This window comes from Physcomitrium patens, chromosome 13 (genome assembly GCF_059467195.1).
Source record: "Physcomitrium patens ecotype Gransden chromosome 13, ASM5946719v1, whole genome shotgun sequence".
NCBI classification, from domain to species: Eukaryota; Viridiplantae; Streptophyta; class Bryopsida; order Funariales; family Funariaceae; genus Physcomitrium; species Physcomitrium patens.
This window is the reverse complement of record NC_143422.1, coordinates 4312561-4335428: the sequence shown is the minus strand read 5'-3', so window position 1 is coordinate 4335428 and position 22868 is coordinate 4312561. Positions and strand designations below refer to the sequence as shown.

The 22868-nt window shown below is 32.8% G+C and overlaps 1 protein-coding gene across 3 annotated transcripts; it reads right to left on the bottom strand.

Annotated features, from left to right (window-relative positions):
- Window positions 1–3527: 3527 nt before the first annotated feature.
- Window positions 3528–8729, bottom strand: LOC112290734 (uncharacterized). Of its 3 annotated transcripts, XM_024537357.3 has the most exons (9): window positions 8419–8717; window positions 8066–8114; window positions 7365–7500; window positions 6886–7167; window positions 6416–6622; window positions 6048–6152; window positions 5222–5912; window positions 4544–4824; window positions 3528–4267 (listed from the first exon to the last, which is right to left on the bottom strand). In XM_024537357.3, exons 3-9 carry the CDS (start codon window positions 7455–7457, stop codon window positions 4130–4132), a joined length of 1797 nt encoding a protein of 598 aa, XP_024393125.1. In that variant the 5' UTR covers window positions 7458–7500; window positions 8066–8114; window positions 8419–8717; the 3' UTR covers window positions 3528–4129. The 3 variants fall into 3 exon arrangements, with proteins under 3 accessions (XP_024393125.1, XP_024393124.1, XP_024393126.1); XM_024537356.3 differs by lacking the exon at window positions 8066–8114 and having other exon boundaries at window positions 8419–8729; XM_024537358.3 differs by lacking the exon at window positions 8066–8114 and having other exon boundaries at window positions 8561–8695.
- Window positions 8730–22868: the final 14139 nt, after the last annotated feature.

Sequence of the window (22868 nt, the reverse complement as noted above, 5' to 3'; positions counted from 1 at the left end):
GAAGCAACTTCACTTGGCTATAATGCCCTTTGATATTAATGTCCTAATACTTATATAGATCTTCTTTGATACTATCTTTTGTTACCATAGATTACCTCATGTCATTATTTTAGATCAGGATCCATGCTTCACAAGAAGCTTCTAGCAAACTTTCTTCAAGCTATTGGATATACAGCTTGTCATGTCTATAGCCTCCCATCTCTAAACAAATGGACAAACAAAGCTTGCAAATTGGACCTTGGAAAATATGCTATGGGCATTTATAGTAATTCATCATAATGACTAAGATGAATATTTGAAACCTTTGGAATTTATTTACAATGATAGTATTTAAGTAAGTATTAGTCATTCACCATTCTTCTTTAATATTAGTCAATATTTAATTATGCCAGTAATTCTTTATTGCCCTATTAATACCAACAACCTGACAATAGAAGAATTTACACAATGGCTTATAACAACTTAGAAGAAGTACGGCACCACTTCTTTACCACATATAATCGATAGAAGTAATATGTTCATAACCACTGGTAACATAAGACCTTCCAAAAGGATGATGAGGTGTTACTTTCCAATGCCAACTTTCTACTTGCTACATCAATTCAAATTCGTAAGTTGATACCTTGATGGCTTGGACATTTTTGCATTTTTGTAGTAAAATCTAATATTTTATACTACCTTGAGCTTCTATCATATATTTGGATCCATTTGGTCTTCTATGTTTTGCAACTTAAAGAATTTCATACTAAACTAAGGTATTTTTTTGACCAATACCAACCACCACCACTACCACCAATTGTGATTGATGACCAACAAGGATATGAAATAGACAACATTTTGGAGCATTGCTACCTTTGCTATGGCAATGAATGTCCACAATTTTAATACAAAGCCTGTTGGAAAGGTTATCTCATACACAATGCAATATAGAAACCTACACAAAACCTCACCTATTGTCAAGAAACAATTTGGAAATACCATTAGGAGTAAAATGGAGACATTCTATACTAATCAAAGGGGACTAACTATAATGAGATTTAGATAATATATTTGTATTATTGATGCCTAAAGATAGATAATTAGAGCCATATTTGAAAAGTTTCTAAAATAGAGACTAACTTGGTGGTATATGTGGAACTCATTATGGAACATTTTAGAAAGTACATGGTGGCTTTTTAGATGGGATCCATCGTTAAGAACTTTCTAAAAAGTTCTAAGATGGTTGGACAAAGTATAAATAGAACTAGCTAAGACCATTTGGATATGTAGTTAGATATAGCTTTAGTTCCTTTTTCTTAATAAACTTTGGTTTTGTATTTTTTTGTTCAATTTTGTTCTATTCTTTGTTGCTCTATTATACCTTTCATATTCCACTCTGTTTAGATTTGTTCAGTTTTGTTATGGTCTATGGTATCCTACATTGTGATGAGTTTTATATTGCTATGGATTGGAAGGATCTTAGATCTTAGAGACAGTTCAGTTGTGTTTTATATATACTCACTATGAAGCATACTACAAAATCTAAGACCTATGATGAAAAAATTAAGCAAAAAAGATAGCAAGAAATAATTAAGCAAGAAAAAAAATTGATTTGAAAGAACAAGACTTGGAGACTAATTGACTTATTAAAAGAAAAAAGTCCAATCATGCACTATAGAACAAAACATATAAAAAGATCTTAGGATACATCAAGGATATTATGGAATATAGCAATCTTCTATCCCATTGATAATCAAAGAGATCTACTTATATTTATTGATGCAGATTGGACAAAAGTCATCAACTCACAAAAACCCACATTGGAAATTATGTACAAGTTTGAATCTTCTCCAATTTTGTAGTCAAGCAAGCTTCAATTAACCATAATACTTTCTTCCATAGATGCAAAGTACTACATCTTAGAAATTACTTGCAACATCACATATTTTTGAAAATTACTTAATGAGCTAAAAATGGATGACAAAGACCCAACATTGTTGTTGTGTGATAACATGAGCAGCATTCAACTTGTTAGAAACCCAGTCATGCATCAAAGAACAAAACATATAGAGTTGGACCACCATTTATATCTGGAAAAAACAACAGAATGACACTATCAATGTAACTTACATATCCACTTACAATCAACAAGCAGACATGTTCACAAAGCCATTGGGGCTTGTCAATTTTATCTAGTTCATAGTCTAGACCGATTGTATCAAAAAGGCCGCGTCTATGGTTGACGAGCTTTCCGAGCATTCAGGATTGACGAAAACAATGGCACTGCGATGGAGGGGGTGACAGCCGATCGTCGCAAGTTGTCTCAGTACAGGCGGTGGAAGAGCATCAACCATCATGTTGTTCACGAATCGCCTCTTCCCATGAGAAGATCGGTGGTTCAAGCCCAGGTTTGCAAGTGTTGGGGTGTAACGTGGTGGTCTCTCTCTAACGTTCAAGGTTGAATGCTTAATTTAAGTTCTTCTAGATCTAATTCCTTCCAGTAGTCCTCTGGAGGAAGATAGAGGAAGAATGTTTGAGGCATTCAAACTCCCGTTTCTTGTTTCCAATGTGTCGAAAAGTTCCCACATACGTCGTTGCGTAAATAATCAAAAGTTTCGGCATCAAGCGATGAAATATTCCGGGTCGAAGTGACCACTTATCTACGTGACGGTTTCGTCACAAATACAAGACGAGCACATGCTTTACGCTCGCTTGAACTGAATTAAAGACATGTTTTCATCATGCTGAATAGGGCATGGATAGGGCATGCGCAGATGTGCATTCATCGTTCATAGAAACATCCCTGTGGAGTAGGTCTGATAGTTGCAGAACTTGAAGAAGCAGGTCCTCATCTCTCTACCAGAATGACAGTTTGAGACGTTCTCAAAGCTTCCCGAGGAAGTGATTTGACACGCTCTGCATGTTGTCAAGGAAACCCTCCAAGAGAAGTTGAGAAGCACCAATAGCGGCGTGGCTGCCATTGGAATTGGAGAGCCCTGTCCAATCTTTGACCCTAACTTACCCGACGTGTATATCGACGCATCGGTGCGCGAGAGAGATAAGCATCAAACCAAGGTGGAATTGGACGTTGAAACACTTACCGCAGAGATCTGTCAGCATGATAAGAGCTGACGGGCAGGAATTGCAATGGGCTATGAAAGTCCACCTACCATGCAGAGTTGAACGTAACTGGATGGTAGCTTTTCTGTTCAGCTCCAGCCATGCTCGCTTGATTAAATGCTTGTGTCCTGGCAGTATAGGTGAAACTGTCCTAAAATTAGTGTTATGTTCGAGCTTAACATCCAGATATCTCCTCGCGAGGAATAAAAATGACTCGAGTTTGGAATGCAGCGCTAGTTCGTCAAGGTGCTTAGCGCCTCGCAATCAGAAGGAACTACTGATTCAATTGCAAGACAATTACCCATACTTTTCTCTGTAAACTAAAACCTAGAGTAAAAAACTGACAGGACGCAACTACGCGACATAGTTCTGCTTGCAATGGTCCTCTTGAGGTTTAACTCCTATGTATTCTCCCAACAAGTCTCCCGTTGACTAAGGCTTTGTAGTGCATCACTACATACATTATGATAGCCAAAGAAAATTCACACAAAAGGAAAATCTACACCACTCAGTATTCGGCTATTTTCATCGATATCATAGTTCCTTTCAAAATTCAGAGCATCAGGCACACCACTTGGCTCTTGTCACTACTATAAACAAAGATGTAAGAAAACAAAATATAATAAATACTAATTATCTCCTTGGACTACCAATAGCGAGAAGTAAATCTATTGATCATCTACAATAAAAGCCTAGTTATCCAGCGCCGTCAGAGTGCCCACTGCACCTGCATGCACTAGGAGACAACCTCTACAAGTATTTGATACCCCGAGAGTATGATTGTTTCTGTCGTGGGAAAACCACGGTTGATATTGGACCTATTAGCTACCAAATGCTTTTGAACATCTTAACCAAGCATCCTCAGGAATGCATTAGCATGTTCACTTCTGACGGATTCAAATGAACTTGGATTATAACAGTAATTTTTTTAACGATGCTGGACAGTGAAAAAGAAGTATCAGATAGTTGGTCCTCTATTGGTATAGCACCAAAGCTATTGGTGATACAAATCGAGATTCCACGATTTTCGCTACCTCCACTTTGTTGCAGATCTAGGCTCTCCTCCAAAAGACTTTCTTCTCTGAAGTGAGTGAGCACTGGAGTCAACAGGACTAAGAACCTCACCAGATTTTTCTTTGAAGAGTGCTCCCGGAAGACTAGTTCGTACCTGAGGATAGAATTTTAAGCAGAGTGTCAATGTCTGTCCACGTCCTAAGTTTTCATCTCATCTGGAGTACTGCAACACTAATGCCTTAGTAACCATTACAATAGCAACTTGTAACATTAAACATGTTTAAACATGTAACAATAAATTATTGATAGTTTATTCTGACTTGCCTCCTAAGTTACATTGTCTTATTCGTCCGAAGCCATATTACTTCTCACTTCAAACAGCATCTATGATAAAAACATCCACTTCAAAAGCATTAGGACAATATGAAACCTGAGAGATAGACTTAGATCGAGCTGCAGCAGTCAGATTCGGAGCCTTGGGTCTTGCAACTGGGGGGCTACCAAAAGAGAGTCGCTTCTGCAGTTTGGCAGGTGACTCTTCTCCCTCCACCCTAGTCTTGGGACTACTGCGTAATTTGGCTTTCGCAGAAACGGTGGGAGCCATGTACCGGTTCCTAGTTGACTTCTGACTTGTGGGAACACTGTTCTCTCCATTGTCTCCTTTCTCGGTGTTCGGTATATTGGTCAAATCAACGCCCGTCTTCAAACGGTCTGCACAAGGCATCAATTGGAATCCATTAAAATATGGACCCTACACGAAAGTATTTGTAAGGGTGGCTATTATAAAAATGACAAGAGAGATCGTGATACTTGAAACCCAGGTATATTTGTCTGGGCTAGTTTAATGCTTGCTAGTTCACAAACAGAAGCGAAAGATGTAATGATTTTGAATAAGCGGCACCTGCGGCCTTGTGACAGACATATTTACTTTCCTGGTGTGGATAGATAGCAAGGATGAACTAAAATATCAGCACTAATTTGACATCGGATTTCAACTAACTATCTAATGTCCTTGATCATATCCATACCAAAAACTTCCAAGTAAGACTGTTGAAACAGATCCAATAGCAACGTCCAGCAAAGCATTGGGTTCAAAATCGATGAATACCTAAGTTTGGCGAATCCTGAGGGTGGGCTTTCGTTAACGATTCTTCGTCATTTCCATGCTCAGATCCACAAGAACCACTGCAGCTGGGATCATGCTCCAGGGTCTCCTCAATTGACGTCGCGGTAGGACAGTCATTAAAGGATGGATGATCGGAAGTAAGTTGATGATGGAAAGAGGAACCGTCTGTTGGCGAGAGAGGACCAGCGTCGCTCTCATGACCTGCAGTTTCCAGGATCTCTTCGGAAGGCAAAGGGGGCGGACAGGTTGACTTAGGCATAGAAGGAAGTGCTGGCCTTTCAGGTGATAGAGCCTTTCTTTGAACGTCGGGCTTGGATAGCAAGGGCTCAGCAGGGGGAGGTGGAGATGGAAGAGGCAACGGAATATTTCCACTTACTCCATTTGTGCGACGACCTTTCTTAGGCTTGTCTTCTGATTTTTCCACTAGTGAAGTCACTTGGGGTGGAGGCCGAGCAGTCTTCGAACTGACGCCGTCCACTATTATATTCTTTGTCTTGGCCTCCAACAATTTGAGAGAGGGAATGCTTTGATGGCTCTCTTTTGTATGTTCAATATGACGATTTTCCCAAGGGCGGGCGGCCATCCATCGATCCATCCAGCTCCAACCCCAATGTGATTGATCTGGCTCGCTGTCTATAAATAGCATGTTACGCTTCGGAGCACTTCGTTTAAGCTGAAAAAGAGAATTCAAAACTCAGACATGTCAGAAGATGCTACAAGAATTCCAACAGAAAGTGAAAATAAAGCGCTACAATCTTACGTATGAAGGATTTCAGTTCAGAGCTTCGTTCGACCGCTCAGTATGTACCTGCTGTGAGAATGCATATGCCATTGCCCTTTCTCGCTTCTTGGCTGCCTTTTCCCGAATTTGCAATTTTTCTTTCGTATCCTTACCTGTGGTCCAGGTCCCCTCCTAAGCAAAAGAGGGCATAACGGCATTTTAAAACGAAGATTCAGGGTGATGCTGACACTAGGTTGATCAAAAATAATTTATTTTGAAATGCGTTATCAACATTGCTGCAGATAATCTATGGAAGAGTACTAGAAAAGTAAAAGTTTCCTTTTCACGTTTTCGTGAATTTATTTTCAGATGAGAAGGGGGGGGGGATCGATCAATCGGAATTTGACTTATCACAACGTTGGAATTAAATTTCAGCAGGTAGCAGTGCATCATACTGTGAGTTTGGGTCGAGCCAAGCCTTGACGCCGTTGAAGAATTTGTTGCTGTACAGCCTGTCCTTCCTCTGACATCCTCACTCGACGAGCACGAACACGGGCTTGCACACGAACAAGAGCCTCCATCGCCTTTAATGTTGTTGCAGCTTGCCTTCGCACAGTATGTCCTCGCACTAAGGCTTGGAGACGAACTAGTCCTCTCAAAGCCTTCAAAGAACCCAGTGAGCATTGATAGAAAATCAGCTGGTCTACAACTTTTAAAACATGTTTCGATGGCTAGCTACAGTACACAGGTCTGCATAGTCGAGAGACAGCTCCCTTCTGTTGCTCAGAAATGTAAGAAGCGTTTAACAAAATATAAAAAAAGCAAGTAATCCATATTCACATCTGTGTAGGAATGCATTCACTTCAGCAGGGCATCATGAAGGAAACCCCTCTATTATCGTAGTCTCGAACATGCGGAATCTTACCAAGTGGTTACGGAAAGCCCGTTGTATCTGGACAGCTGCCTGCTCCTCACGAAGCACTTCATCCTCTTTACTGGCCTCATTAGATGGTGAGGCCTTCAATTTCGTTTGCTCTGTGTATTCACTGCGCTCTGGTTCAGCAACAACCTCTTCAGTCGACAATCCATTATTGCGTTCTTGCTCAATTTCCTGATGCATTAATCTCGCAACAGATGGTAATGGGAGAGGAGTCGCCTTCGAATAGTCCAATGAAGTTCCTCGAGTGACCTTGAAGGATTTCTTTTGCTATTCAAAACCATTACGTCAGAAAGTATATGTCAGCATCCGCAAATCCACAATTCCACACAAGGAGAAATCAAGATTGCTATCCGCCTTCAGCACTTATCAATGACGTGTCCGACCATTCCTCAAATTTCAAAATTCGATGACAAAAATGAACTAAAAAGTAAGACATTCAGCACAGCTTCTGCCGACAAAGTTACCGTTTCATCTTTGTCAGAGATACTTTCCTTCGATGGAGACCTGAAGGCCTTCTTGACCGCCTTCAACCACTTGCTTGGATTGGCCTTGCCCATGGATCGGATGCTTGCCGCTAAACTCTAGCTCTCGTGGAAGCACCTGCAGACAATGACATTTGGACAAATAATGAGTCTCTATGCTGGTGATGACTCGAGAAGAATAGCATTGCTGCAGCGACCAGCATGACATGAGCTACGAGAAACTTCATCCGACACATGCACCTTCCAGTGAGAGAGTTTAAACGCTTATTTCTGAACTCTCGAAAGCATCGACACGGAGTGCGAAGGGCTTTCCTCCGTTCATAAGGATGATCTAGCTTAGGCATCGCAGTAGAAGGAATATCTACAGAACGATAAAATAAAATAAAAAAAAGGATTGTAGTAGCTGACTCTAATACCCGCTCATTTATCAGGCATTGAAATGCCAGCACGAAATACATCATCAGGTGAAAAAGCCATCTCAAAGTGCCTTAGAGCATACGAGCCTCTAATCAATACTACGTTCAACAAGTCGAAAACAAGTCGTTCTCGCGACTTGAAGCTCCTTGGCTACCACCTCAAAATCCAACCCGCCCACCACACTTTTTCAAGTCCAACTCTAAACCAACGACTAACCCAGCTCCGTCCTCTTCCACTTGCCGTCCACAGCTGTCCACTCAACTCACCATCAACAGCTGGCCCTGAGAATATCTACCGCTTCCACATGCAGTGCGCCTGATGGTCACCGTCCCACACTACCATTAAACCGCCGCACCCCCACGCTAACCAGCAAACAAAACAAAACAAAACAAAACAAAAACACAACACAACACAACACAACACAACATATCATTATCAACAATTCCTGCCTCGCCATAACTCTCCAAACTATACAACCCCCACGCAGAACAAAGAGAATGCTGACACAAGAGCCACCGGTCAACGACCACAGACGATACAGGCATCAGAAAAAAGCGCAAAGGGGTGCAACCACGGCATGGTGGACACGAAAGAGCAGTTTGCCAGAGCATCTGAAGACCTTTCAGTGACCGAAGACGGGCGGCATTGACGGTCGCACAACTCGCAGCACTATCACGCCGAGCTCACAGAGCGTGCAACCACCCCCAAAAAGCCACCAAATTTAGTCGCGGAAGCGGGCGCTGCGAAGCTGAAGGATCAACCTGTCAATGCTCCAACTCCTGCTGCATCGCCGCAAGCGTCTTTTCACCCCGAACCATACTCCACCGGAATCCTGCGAAACGCTGAAAGCGTACTCTTGTCCATGAGCTTTCTCAAAACAAGTCCCCCACCCCCACACCAAGCTCCAGTGACCACGAGAGCATGCAACAACAGGCTTCAGCTACCCACCACTCTGCTACCGACCGCTCTATCTACCCACCTAGCCCCGTACCACGCCAGCCTACTACACACTTGCCGACCGACCCCGGTGGATCCCACGAAGTTTCCTACCTCCATCTTCATTTTTGAAATCCCAATTATTGGATTTACAAGGGGCAGAATAGTGTGCACTGTGGTTCCAAATTGCAGAATCAAATGGGGCAAAACAGCAGTGGCACATTTCCATTGGTACATATTAACGGATATTTATTCTTTTAGGGTGCCGCTAGCCAAGCTATTGGGGGAAAATATATAGCAGTTACAACCATCTATATCTACATTGTGCTTTTTCGTTTTTTTAAATGATTCTCATGGTTCCCTACATCACCCCTTATGACTTGATTTGAAAGTGCAGGAAACTTGGTGACTACAAAAGGAGAGTAGTCCACATCATTGACAACAAATCTGGTGTCCCAAGCCCAAAACTCCAGTGAACACTTAGTAGGCATGGAAACAACAAAAGACAATGGAAATAATGTGCATGGGGCCATGAAGAAGAAGTCGACCCCACCATCACCACCACCACCACCACCATACTCCTCTTGTAGTGGCCACCAATGATTCCTATCCACTCCTCTAAAAATATTAATACTATTAGTGATCACAACACCCACACCCTCTCCTATTCAACATCATTCCAAAGGCTGGGGCATTCAATGATTCAATCCAGTGGGGTTTGACGAGTGGGGACAAAGCATTGGATAAGCTGAACACACATCAAAACTGAATGAATTGTGTGCATAAAAACTATGAAATAATAATAATAATGATAATAATAGGTGTAGTTGTAGGTCCAGGCATAATAAGCCTACTTGTGAAGGGGTCCTTGTGTAGAATTGTGGGTCACCACCAATGAAACCCTTCCCCTCTGCCCCCAAACCCACCAACGGTTCACACCCAATTGGGATTTTTTTTAGCCTTGTGTGGGAATTGTATTCATATGCCTTGCAAAGAGTTTCTCATTGAGTGATTGAAAGAACTACACATGTATGGACATGTTTTGAATAATGGGATTTGAAAAATGGGTTGTACTAAGTTTCTCACAAGCTTGCCTTTGGGGCATGAGCTTGCAAAAAAAATCTTTATTTGTTTGTTTCATATTTTGTGATTACGAAATTGTAATCCTTTGCATGTGGAGAGCCTCCAGATCAACTTTTTGTTGGCTAGAAGTTTCTTCTGAATAATGAAAGAGGTATCATTTATAAATTACTTAACGCTAAACCAAATTTTAATTTTGAAAGAAAATAGAATAAAAAAATGCTTGCAAATCTATCCACTGCATCCTGCAAAAATAAGAGTTGTTGTGGGATAATGGACTTAGGATGGAGAATACTGTGGGAGAGTATGGAGCAACAATCAACAGGTTTTATTCTTTAATTTTTAACAGAAGAGTTGCTTTAATGAGAATACTTTGGAATAATAGTGTTGTTGAATTTTGGAACTCTTGCATTAACTCAAATATTTTTCTTTTTGGTGGTTGCATGGTAGAATGAAGAGTATGTTTGATATATGAAAAGTGAAAAGGGTGAAAAGTTAATAGAAGGAGCTCTTACGAGTGTTGTCTTATTAGTTTATTTATTATTAATTTATTCTGTCTTTCTCGAAATAGTTTGCAAATTAAAACTGAACTAGTCAACTCAAAAACTGCACCCACCTCAATATTCAAATAATACCTGTCATGCAGTTTAAGGCCACAATACATAAGGTGGGGCCTACGTGGCATGTCTGGCTAACTAACATAAATTTGCTATTTATTGTTAACAACTTCAAGTGCTTGTCTCACGATGCAAATACATGGTGACAATTATCATTTTAAAAAATAAGAATGCTTGACTTCTGCATTGATCACGAAAAGAATGAATCATAAAATATTTTAAATAATAAAAATTTCCAAATATACACGTTAATTAACATGTAAACATTTTTATAACAAAATTTAACATTTTAAGATAGAGTTTTTTTCTTTTCTTTTTTTGTGAATGGAAAATTTAAAAAGCTCATGGTTATATCATGTCTCGAATTGAATAAGCATACTGTATTGGTTTGAATTTGATTACAACATGATTTGATTTCATCAAACATTTTGGTAAAACTTTCACTCACCTGGAAAATAATTGAGCTGATAAATGTACCAAATGTTCATTTAAAGTAATTATGTTTACAATAAGAAGATTGAAAAGGAAATTTACCCCTTTTTAATTCAAAGTATTACACATAGTTTGGTTTATACATATATATATACAAATAATTCCTCTCATTGGTTGTTGTTCGAGCACTTTTTTCTGATTTATATAGAATAAGGTTCTATAATTTTGTTTTTGTACCTAAAACATACAAATTCAAAATGCGTAATTTTAATGTTTTAGAATGATGAAAGAGTTTTTTTAAAAAAAAAAAATAGAATTTACTGCCTATAGAATAATAGATTTTGATATTTTTTCAACTTTATATGTTTGTATGGAAAATCATCCATAATACAAGCTCTTTCAAAATGAAACCGCTTTGATTTGTCAAGTGCTTACAATCATACAAGACAATCACAAGATGAATCACTTGATACTACTTTAGGTTTTCTTGGGGTTTTTTTTGTAATACTTTACTTCCAAATGTGACCACTTTGGAGTTACTTTCCTATTTTATCCTTTCCCTCACCAAAATTTGTGAATGAAGTATCAAATCTGAATACATGTATTGTTAATTTTCATCAATGGCACAAACATACTGGATACAAAAAAAATAAAGTACCACTAATACATATATATATATATATATATATATATATACACATATATTTATAATCAAACTTACTTAGTTGTAATGTACATGCTCTGAATCAATTTTTGAAAATAAGTAGATATATGATCATAAAACTTGTTACAGGAGTAATTGTAATATTCTTACACACATTAGTATCTCATGAAACATTTTTTATTATTATTATTTTCAAACCCTTGTAAAACCATTTTACAATCTTCAAATTCTACATTCTAATTGATATTTACAAGTATGCATTTGGTTATTGTAAGCACACTTATGATCATACTAAACCAATACATATTGTCATTGTCATTGTCATCATCATTCTTGTTGAACATATTGTTCACCCATCTCCTCTTCGCTTTTTCTAAGAAGAGAACAAAGTCCACATCATGCCACCAGTGATTCTCATCATGGTGAGAAGCTTGTTGTGTCCAATGAATTTTACAATTGTTTATTTTGTTTTGTTTTGATTTTAATTAATTAATATTACTATTTTGTCAGAGTTAGACTTATCATGAGCAGAGGCACAGTATGTCTTCCACATTTCTGACCAAATGGGTACCAAGACTGTGGCAGTGTCAAGGCTCTGATCACACTCTGCACCCAACTCTGTTACTAAAAACAAAATTTAGTAGGGATTTTGTGTACAAAACTACCATGATTTCAAAACAGTCATCTATTTGTGGGTTTCATTTGCTATATATATATATATATATATACATTTATTTATTTTCCATTTCTTTATTTTTTGATATAGATAATGACTTTTTTATTTTTTTATTTTTTTTACTATTGTTTTAGTTTGATATCATTAAAATTTTGAACTAAAAAAAATTAAAATCAAGGTTTTTTATAACAACTATGTTTGCTCAGATCATGTGTTGTCAAATAATGTAAAATCTTTGTTGCTGTTTCAACATTTTAAATCTTATTTTACTATTGTAAACACCATTCGATTATATATATATATATATATATATTATATAATTTTTAGATTAAATACTAACCAATAGAATTATTTGGTTTACATGTTACCACTTAAGATTTTTAACTCCAAAATTCATTTGTATGATTATTTTTTGTTAAATGTACTATTTATTCTAAATCTTGAGCATTAAATGTGTATCCTTTGACCTCAAATTTTTTTTGCATTCCTACCATTTAATACAATGTTGATTATTGTTTTCTTTGGCTTATTTATTTATTTATTTTTATATTCTTTTAGTTTTAAAAAATAAAAAATAAAAACTTACTTCTGATTTTAAAGGAATTTTTATTTTATTTTATTTTTTAAAAATCAATTATGTCAACAAATTGTCAAACTAGTGGAGACCTTTAATATAGTGTATAAGTGGCTGTCTTTCTTCTTTTGCAAAGGTCATATTCAAAATATTGCAATTATCTATGCTTTGGTTTAATTTTGATAAGTTAGTTTATATATATATATATATATATATATATATATAGATATATAAAACTTTAATTGTCATTTTTCCAATTAAAAAAATAAAAATTAGTTTATAATAAAAGTTAACATAACTTTAAAATAAAATAAAATAATTTTTCGAAACTAGATAATAATAAATAAAGATTAACATATACAAGCAATTCTTGTACAAGGAACGAAGTGGATTACAAGTGCATTGGCAACATTGCCAAGTACATTAAATGTTCTATACCAAACAAACTATTGCTGGTGTGTCATTGAACAGCACATTTTGATACTTATCAATGATGCATATAATTATTTTAAAACCTCATAAAATCTTGGACCAACTTTTTTTTGTCTTTTCACAGTTGATTACTTGTTTTCTATCAAATCACTAAAAAATCACTAACTTTTAATACATCTATATCAATACTCTTATTTAGTTAATTCTTTCTTTCTTTCTTTCTTTTCAACACTCTCTTTGTCATCTGCTGCCTCCTAGTGTTAACACCCTAGAATGGATCACGGTTATAGGATAAGTTCAATACATGAGAACGGTTATAGGACACCGTCCGCATTGGAGCACGGTGCGCGTCACCACCGAGGCCCACGGGTGAGGCCCCTCCAATGAGACCCGGCCCGCGGGGGACTGGACTGCCCGCGATTATGTACACCGCCAGTACCGAGAGCTGGCGTAGAATTTTGAACGTCTAGAGTGCGATCGACGGCAAATCGCTGATTCAGCGCGACTGGCAGGCATCGATGTAATCCCCGCGATCTCGCCTCCGTTTTTCCTCTTCGCCATCCGTGCACAATCAAGCACCTCCGTGGCCGTGCTCGAACCACCGTTGCTTAGGGAATGAGCTGCGCTGTCGCTGCAAAACCTTCGGTACATGCTCGGGACTGTCGCAGCGTAGCAAAAAAGAAAATCTTCTCTCTAGATCATTATCGACCAATTCTCGGATTGATCCGTTAACTGTGGGATGGTTATGTACCTCTTCAACTCCCCCTTTGCACTGCACCCGAGAAGAAGAATGATCGCCATGCACTCTACAACAAGTTATGTAGCAAAACCTAGTAGGTTTCTTACGAACTGTATATGTCAGAGCATTTATATTCTGTTGAATTCCTTGACGATTAGAAGGTGGAACACTCAAGGCACAGCTCGTTTCGATGGTGGTTCCAGAATTGCGGCGACTGACATGTGCGAGAACAGAACCGGCGTGGCTGCAACTGGAGTTGAGTTATTGTGCAGATGTGGAGACGTCTTATTGCGTCATAAAGACTTGCATTCAACGCGCTGGAGTAGAATTCGAATCCTGATGTTTGTAGCACCCCCCGCGCTCACACGTGGAATCGCGACGTCGAGACAACATATCCATGTGCTGCAGACCCTCAAGTGCTTGGACGCAGAATGTGCTAGCGCCTGCAGTAGTGTTGTGCTCGAACTGTGCCGTTAAATTAAGTCCCCTCGTCGAAGGCATTCTCATAAAATACCGTCTCTTATTACAAGCACGATCCTGGCCGTCCACGACTCTATTGAAGAAGTTCGAACTCTGTGCAACTGTCTGCCACTGACCACAATCACATGCGCTCAGAACTCATTTCGCATTTACGTCGACTAGTTCGGAACACTGAACCCGCCAGCAGCATCAAGGGACATTATGAGTCGTTTGGGGCATTGTCCAGCGATAGATTAAAAACAAAAAGTTTACTAGTGCAAGAATAATGACCTTAGGGGATGCAGGAGTTGTCCGGTACTACTTGCAGCGTGCGATGCCGGAGTAACGAACTGGAATCGATCCAGCTGAGCAAGCAATTGGCGGAACGTGGTGCCGAATCACAGGACTTTCGGCTCATTTGTGCGTCGAAGGGTGCGATCGAGGAGGTACAGCGGAAGGCTTAACGGCAGATCGGGAGGTGGAATTCGGTGGTCTCATGTTTGAGAGCAGAAGAGTGCAATCACTCAGTCTGCCATCACCAGCGTTCTCGTCGTGGCGCATTCACTTCAGTAATTTTTCTTTTGGTATCCTTAGCATTTGGATACAATACAAATTACAAAGAGGGCATGAAATTGCTCTTTTACTACAAGTTTATTTATTTCTTTTTTAGGCTTATATCTTCATTCCAACAATCATAAAAGTATAAAATATTAATTTATAATGGTTATTTTTAGATTTTTTAAAAAATAATAAATTCAACTAAAATTATAAGATTTTTTGTTATTTATGCCATGTAAGAAAAAATTGAATACTATCTTATTTTTTACTCTTACTCTATTTAGGTTAATTTTCTAAAAATATTAAGTTAATTAGAGTAAGGTGTCAAAGACATGAATTACAAACAATCCAAAAATTAATACACTCTTGTGTTATTAGAAAATGATAGATAGTCACTCTAAGTTAATATAATATTAAAACTAAAATGATTATTACAAAAGATAAAAAGATTAAAGACTTTGAAAACAAAACTAAAAATAAGAAATGAATCAACAAGAATGAAGAAGGCTTCATTCTTGCATCTATATATACTATTTGATTAAAAGCTATGTGACAACGTTCTATATGACTTCCAACACATGTCCAACTTGTATAACAATTTTCACATATGCTCCACATAGCAAACTTCTATTATAAATGGTCAACATGCACAATATGTGGCTAACTTGTTGGCAAAGTTTTTAATCTATTAATCACCAATAAACATGTATAAAGTCAAATTTGCATCTATAAAACTTTTAAGAATCTTGCTTACAAGATATTATTAAATTTACTTGTATATACTTATTTTTATCTAGTTCTTCTAAATCTAAGTAAAAATTTATGTCCATGACATTACTCCCCTTTTTAAGATAAATTCTACAAAGAATGATGATAGCATGTTGAAGAAGTCGAAGATGCAATGAATTATATTTGTCACATATTCTAGTCTTTGTTCTTTTTAAAGATAGTTGATAAGTTCTTTCAACTATAAAATATTGTCCCCATATCAAAGTGGGAAGATCAAACTAATACTTGATAATTGTTAAGATCTTCAAATAAAACATTTGGAACACTATTAGAGGTGGTTCTTACTTTTAATAATATTACTTGACATTGAAAGTTTCTTCCAAGATTGTGATATCAAATGCATTATATCTTATCATCTATTTATAAAAAAACATGTCATTTTTGAGGATTTTTATTTTTATTACGTTGTCTTGAAGGCTATAATAATTTCAATAGTTTATTTGATAACTCATTAAATGATATTTTTTAAGTTAGATCTATTTTTTTTTGTTAATTATCTATTTCTTTAGCAGCACAAATATGCAAAAATTACAAACAAACATAAGAAATAGAATGTATTCTTTATTGAACTTAGTATACTTTATAGCAAATAAGTGTTTGATTCTTAATCTTGATTTTAATGGATGTTGTTAATGAAAAGCATCAAACTCCTTTATATCATTTGCAAGATTCTTGAATGGCTTCTATGAGAATTTATTCATATCATATCCATGCTAATTTACAAGATATTTTAACCTATTTTGGTATCGCCTCAATGCTAAGACTAGTTTGATATAAAATTCTTGATTATTGTATACTTCTATAGGCAAATGTTGCATTTTTATTCTTCATAATAAATCTATTATTTTTTATGGCTCAAGAAAATATACATATAATATAAGATGAATTTTTATAGATTCTAATAGGTGCAATCAATATGCAACTGAAATGATTTGTTCAAAAATAGGAATTGATCATAGTTTATAATAATCCAACTTGTCTCAATGAAAAATAGTCTTAATATTAGGGCAAAATAACCATACCTTGTTGCCAATGTAGAATTGATGTTATTCCATGTAATAAGCATATGCATTGATTTTTTTGTTATTGTTGAGTTTTTCAAAAATTACATCTTTATTGTTGCATATAGCTCTAATAAAAAAATTGCCAAATCTTTGATTACAAGATTATCATCTTATAAAAAATCAGAAGTATCAAGTTATAGATGATAATCATAATTAACATCACAAGATCTTTGTGGAGTAAAAGATATATTCTATAATTATAAGCAAAATCTACCAATGACAAAAGAATTGTCTAATCATCTTTATGGTAGTTGATAATACATCTCAAATAATTGTCCAAAACTTGATTCATTTTTTTTTGTTTCTTTATCAATTTGAGAATAAAGATCCAAAGGTAATTTTAGATCTATCTTTAATATCTTAAAAAAGATTTTACAAAATCTTCACACAAAATGAATTCTTTTATTCAATACAATATTCTTTGGCAATCTATGATAGCAATGAATATTGTCAAAAATATTTTTGTTGTTTCTTCATATTTGATAGTTTTTATACATTTTACAAAATAAAAAAATCAATTTTTATTAATATAGACTTATAAAAAATTAAAACTAAAATATTTATAATAAAATCTATAGAAATAAAAATCATAATTATTTTGGTATAAGTAATTATTAAAGAAGTTGATAAAATCAATGATAAGGAATTTTTAATTTTTAAGAAATATCACATCATTGTATAAAGTCTTTAACTACCTTCATGTTATTCAAATTTTTGGAATTACCAACAAGCACCAGATAAGATTTTGTGAGATTAGACTCAATACTCACGATTCAAAAAGAAACAAGGCCCACTTTATTACTTAGTCAAAGTTGCATGACTTCTAGCTAAATACTAATCAACTTGTGGTGCTATTATCTACAATATGCTACATACTATATTAATTCTTAATTGTATGTTGTGTATCTCCAACCCTTAAATATTCCTCTACTTGATTATGTCATTTTTAATTTTGATGGCCTTATAATAATAACTTATTTTCTTGTTTATTGATGAAATAAGTTATTATTATAAGGCCATTAAAATTAAATACCATGAGATTTAAAAGAATTATATATAATATTATAAACAAAAGATCTAAAGTCATACTTATTTGAACTTCCTTAAAAAACATTGAATCAATAGTCAATGGTGATTCTAAAGTTCAAAGATGAAATTGAACTTATTTTAAAAAAATTATTTCTTATTTATCAAAAGTTGCATCTTCTTCTTCTAGTATTATATAAGAATGTTTAGAAAGTATATTGGATAAACCTTGTTGTTGTTGTTATTTTTTTATTTTTTATTTTTAATATCAATAAGAGATTTTAAATTTAACATCTCTACAAAGATACGTTTTAACAAGGTTGGTGAATTCAAAATACAAGTTGACATAAAATACTTGAAGTTATATATATATATATATATATATATATATTTACTAGACTAGAAGAGCCTTCCAAACAATAGTACCATTTTTAGAATAAATTCTTAATAACAAGTTTTTTAAAGTAGATCTTGTAATTAGTCTAGATTATTGAAATTTTTTGTGCATTTAAAATGATGTATCTTAAGAAGTAAACTTGAATTCTATGAAATATATAATTTTCCATCTTAGCATAAAATCTTGCATATCTAAGTTTTTGTTATATAAAATTTATGTACTTCCATATTCTTAGAATAGATTGAAATATTTTTTAGATAAAAAACAAAAAAAATTATCTAAACATCTCTAAAAATAATGATTCATTACATATTAAAATAAAATTGATGCATTTAAAAATCTAAAACATATAATAATATATTAAAAATATCAATACCTAAATCAAAATATATATTTTTATTTATCTCTTTTTTTTGATGTATATTAAATTATATGCTCTTTATATATCTAATTTTATATAGATCTTTGTTCACTTCAATTGATCAAGAAGTCTTAATATCAAAAATAGAAGATACTTATTTTTGTTGTAATATTATTGAGTTTTCAATAATGTACATAAATTTACAATGATTTGTCATATTTTTTCACATACAAGATAAGAGTTCATGCTAGAGTTTTTAAATGGCATATGAAGTTCTTGGAAAGATTTTCATCAATGTATTCCTTGAATGCAACCAATTCATTTTGTGATAAGCTATAAATTGGTCTCAATAATAATTGAGTTCTTTCTTGAAGGTCAATTAAGAAATCATAAGGACAATGCTTTAAAAGAATATCAATATTTTTCTTTTAAAAAACTTCTTTATAATTCTTATATTGGCTTGGAATTCTACTTAAAATCTTTCCACTATAAAAAAAATGGGTGTGACATAAATAACAAAAGATCATCTTTCTTTTGTAGTATGCATGAAAGCTCTTGCTCCTATCAATAAAGATTTTAGTTGTATTAGACTTATGAATTTCTACTTAGATAACAAAATTTTGTATTACTCTATGAAAAATATTAAGATTACAAGAAATCTAGTCTATTTAAGGAATATACTTCTCTAACTACAATAAACCTAAAATAATTAGATTTGAAGGAGATTTAATAATATTAAATATTATTAAGCTATTATAATTATTAGTTTTTATATCTAAAGGAATAGATTTATATGTAATATTTCTAAGAAAAAAAAATAACCATCTATGACTTCTATATGTACAAAGTTAGTTTTCTTTGTTAACAATATTTTTTGATTTTAAACAAAGTTTTTGTCTATAAAAGAAGTTGATGCTCTTGAATATAATAAGGAAAAGACTTTGTAATTTTTTGGTCCTAAAAAAAAACTATTGTAAATTAAAAGATAGATCTAAGCAAAGAATATTTTTTTATTAGATGTTATATAAGATTCCAACTACATATTTTTTTTTATTATAGCTAGAAAAACTTATTTTCTAATACAACATCAATTTTAGATACCATGCTTCTCATTTTGTAATTGTGATGTTTTTTTACATAATATAGAGTAGTATACTTAGATTCTTTAAAATATATATACATTTCTTTTTAACAAAATTAAATCTTTTTTTTACTCAATAAGAGATTTAAAATATTTTGAATTAATTTGCATAGAATCCAACCTTGATGAATAAGTTTCTAAGAATTTAGGAAATATTGTCATCAATTGATTCGTTTTTTTTCATCCATATCTTTGTTCTTGGATTCTTTCAAAAAATCAATTCTTGTCTACAATAATTTGAATGAATTATTTTAATAAACATATTTTTGACATTATTATTCATAAATATTTTTTATTATTTTTTAATCTATATCAAAATTGATTGACAAGGCTTTGTTATTCTTATCCATGATGCAATTAAGATTTTGAAATTTAAGAATATATGTAGTAGTTGATTGAAATCCTTGTTGTAAAGATATGAGTTTTTTTCTTTATTACCTTCTTTCAATTACTTTCTCCAAAATGTCCATGAACAATTCCAATAATGAATTTAGATCATATAGGAATTATAACTCTTTTTTAATTAAAAATAAAAACAAACAAAGATCACTTATATATCCAACTTGAGTAAATCCATCAAGACATTGGGAAGGATATAACCTTAGATAGAACTTAATTTTTCATAAAAAAACTTAAGAAATTTTGATCTGTTTTTTATTAAACTTCTTTGTTATATCAATTTTTTTTGTTTTTTGTTTGTTTTGTTTTGTTTTTTGTTTTTTGTTTTTGTGGTAGCACGACTTTTTGAATTCAATTGTGAGGTTAATATACTTACTTCTCTCAAGTGCACAACTTCTTTGCATAGACCTTAAACCTTTTTATTGATTTCGTCCATAGGTGTTGGAATAGTATGTTTATGATTGACATTAATAATATGAGAAATTTCACCTTAAGAATATACACAAAGCTTGTAATGATTTGCAATAGTTACAAATCTAATCTTACTTTTGTTGAGTGTAGCATTTATAATTTTTTTTCTTCTATTTCTATAATAGATTATTTTAACAAATCCGTAAGTTAAATTAAAGAAAGGTATCCCACAACCTCTAATATCAAATAAAAATTTCAATAAAAGAAAGATAGTCTATTCTCTTTAAAGATTGAATCAACATTAAAGATAATAAAAATATCAATTTAAAGGTAGATAGTCCATAATCTTCAAAATATAACAAAAAAAGTAGAATAATCCCTATACTTCTAAAATAAAAATAAAAGAATAGTAAATATTAGTGGCAAACATGTGTGACATGTGATCAATTTATTGGCCAAGTTGTCAATCTATCAATTCCCTATAGACATGTCTAAAGTCAAATCGGTATTTATAAAGCTATTGAGAAGCTTTTCTAAAAGATAGCCTCAAATTTATTTATATCTACTTACTTCTATGTGACTTATCTAAATCTGGATAAGTAAGTATGTCAATGACATAAGACTTCTTAATTTCTATCAATCAAAGGATTTAAATGTTATGTCTTATTACCTTGTGTCTTGAGTATAAAAATAACCGTAATGTTATTTTACATTCTTTTAGTGCATTCCATTATTACTAATAATTTTAATTTACCTCAAATTTATTATAAAAAATATATAATATTTTTATTATAATATTTAATTAATTTTTTAAAAATAATTATATATATATATATATATATATATAATAAAACCAAAATAAAAATAAAATATATATACATGAATATGTTGATAGAAAAAAAAATATAGCTTCATAATAAAATCAAAGAAATTTCGGATATTAATTTTTTAATAATAAACTAAATTAAAATTTTAAATAATATATATCTTTTAAAAATGGCCTTGTTATAAAAAATATATCTATTCAATAAGTTATAAATAAATATTGAGACATAAAAGAAATTAATAAGAATTATGGTTATAAAATAATATATTTTAAAAAAAACTACTTTTATAAGAACTTGAATATTAAGAAATATTCTTTAATAACTTTAAAAGCAAATTTTACCAATGCATAAGAAAAATTATTAAAATAAAATTAATAATTTTTTTAATAATAAATTAAAAAATAATATATAAAAAATCGTAGCTAAAAAAAATAATTTTAATATAAATAAGTAGATGGTGAATAAATCTAATTTATGTTGATGTTCATTCTACAAGTGCTCTCAAATGTAACTTAAGGATGTTAATTGTACATAGTTATTTATCAAAAACTAAAAAATGATTTTATATAAGTATTAGTAGGATTCCTTATCATTAAACATAGAAAGCTATAAAAGCTTCTAGAAACAATCTATTCTAGAATACTAGGCTTTTCAAAGCTTCCATTTAAAAATTCTGGTACTCTTGCATTTCTATGTTTTCTAGTTTCTTTGCATTTTCTTCTTCACAATTAATAAGTAGGCCACTTTGTTTCTTTGTCTTATATCCAAGCTATTTTATATAATAAATAATTAAAAAAATTAGCTAATATCAAATATATTACAACATGGAAGAAAATCAAATAGTTTTATTATTAATCAAAAGATAAAATTAATTAAAAACTCAAAGTATTTTTTAAAAAGGATTTATATGATAATTAAATTTAATAATTATAATTTATAATTTTAATTTTAATCAATAAAAACTAATAAAATACTAAATTTTAATTTTTTTTATTTAAATATAATGCGTGTATATAAATTTATGTTGAAAAAAACCCTTTCTTTCTTCACAACTTTTTGTGAAAAATAAATCATTTGAATTTTTAAATAAACCTAAAGTTTTATACTACATCCAATTTTTTCATTTATTTATTCATTAAGATATAAATAAATTGATTTTATTATGTAATTTAATCATAAAAAATAATTAATTAAAAAATTATCAATCTCATAAAAAAATCCACATATTTTAAAGAAATATGTTCAAAAAAGATATAAAAATATCACAATGTGTTTTTAAGTAATAAATAATTGATTATATTTTTTTATGAGTTTTTATTTTATTTTGTCACTTTTTTGTCAATTATTTAAAAAATTAGGAAAGAGTCTTTTAAAAGTAATAGATAATTGAATCACTCTACCTTCATCTTAAATCAACCTATTACATGATTTTGTGGTTTAAAATTGCTTCGAAGCACCTCTTGGCCAACTTTATTTCCTTTATAGCA

Coding starts and splice junctions, on each gene's coding strand:
- LOC112290734 (XM_024537356.3), bottom strand. CDS start 7,457: ATGGGCAAGGCCAATCCAAGCAAGTGGTTGAAGGCGGTCAAGAAGGCC. Junction 6,153..6,415: donor TGGCTCGACCCAAACTCACA/GTATGATGCACT, acceptor TCTTTTGCTTAG/GAGGGGACCTGGACCACAGG. Junction 4,268..4,543: donor GATCTAAGTCTATCTCTCAG/GTTTCATATTGT, acceptor TTCTATCCTCAG/GTACGAACTAGTCTTCCGGG.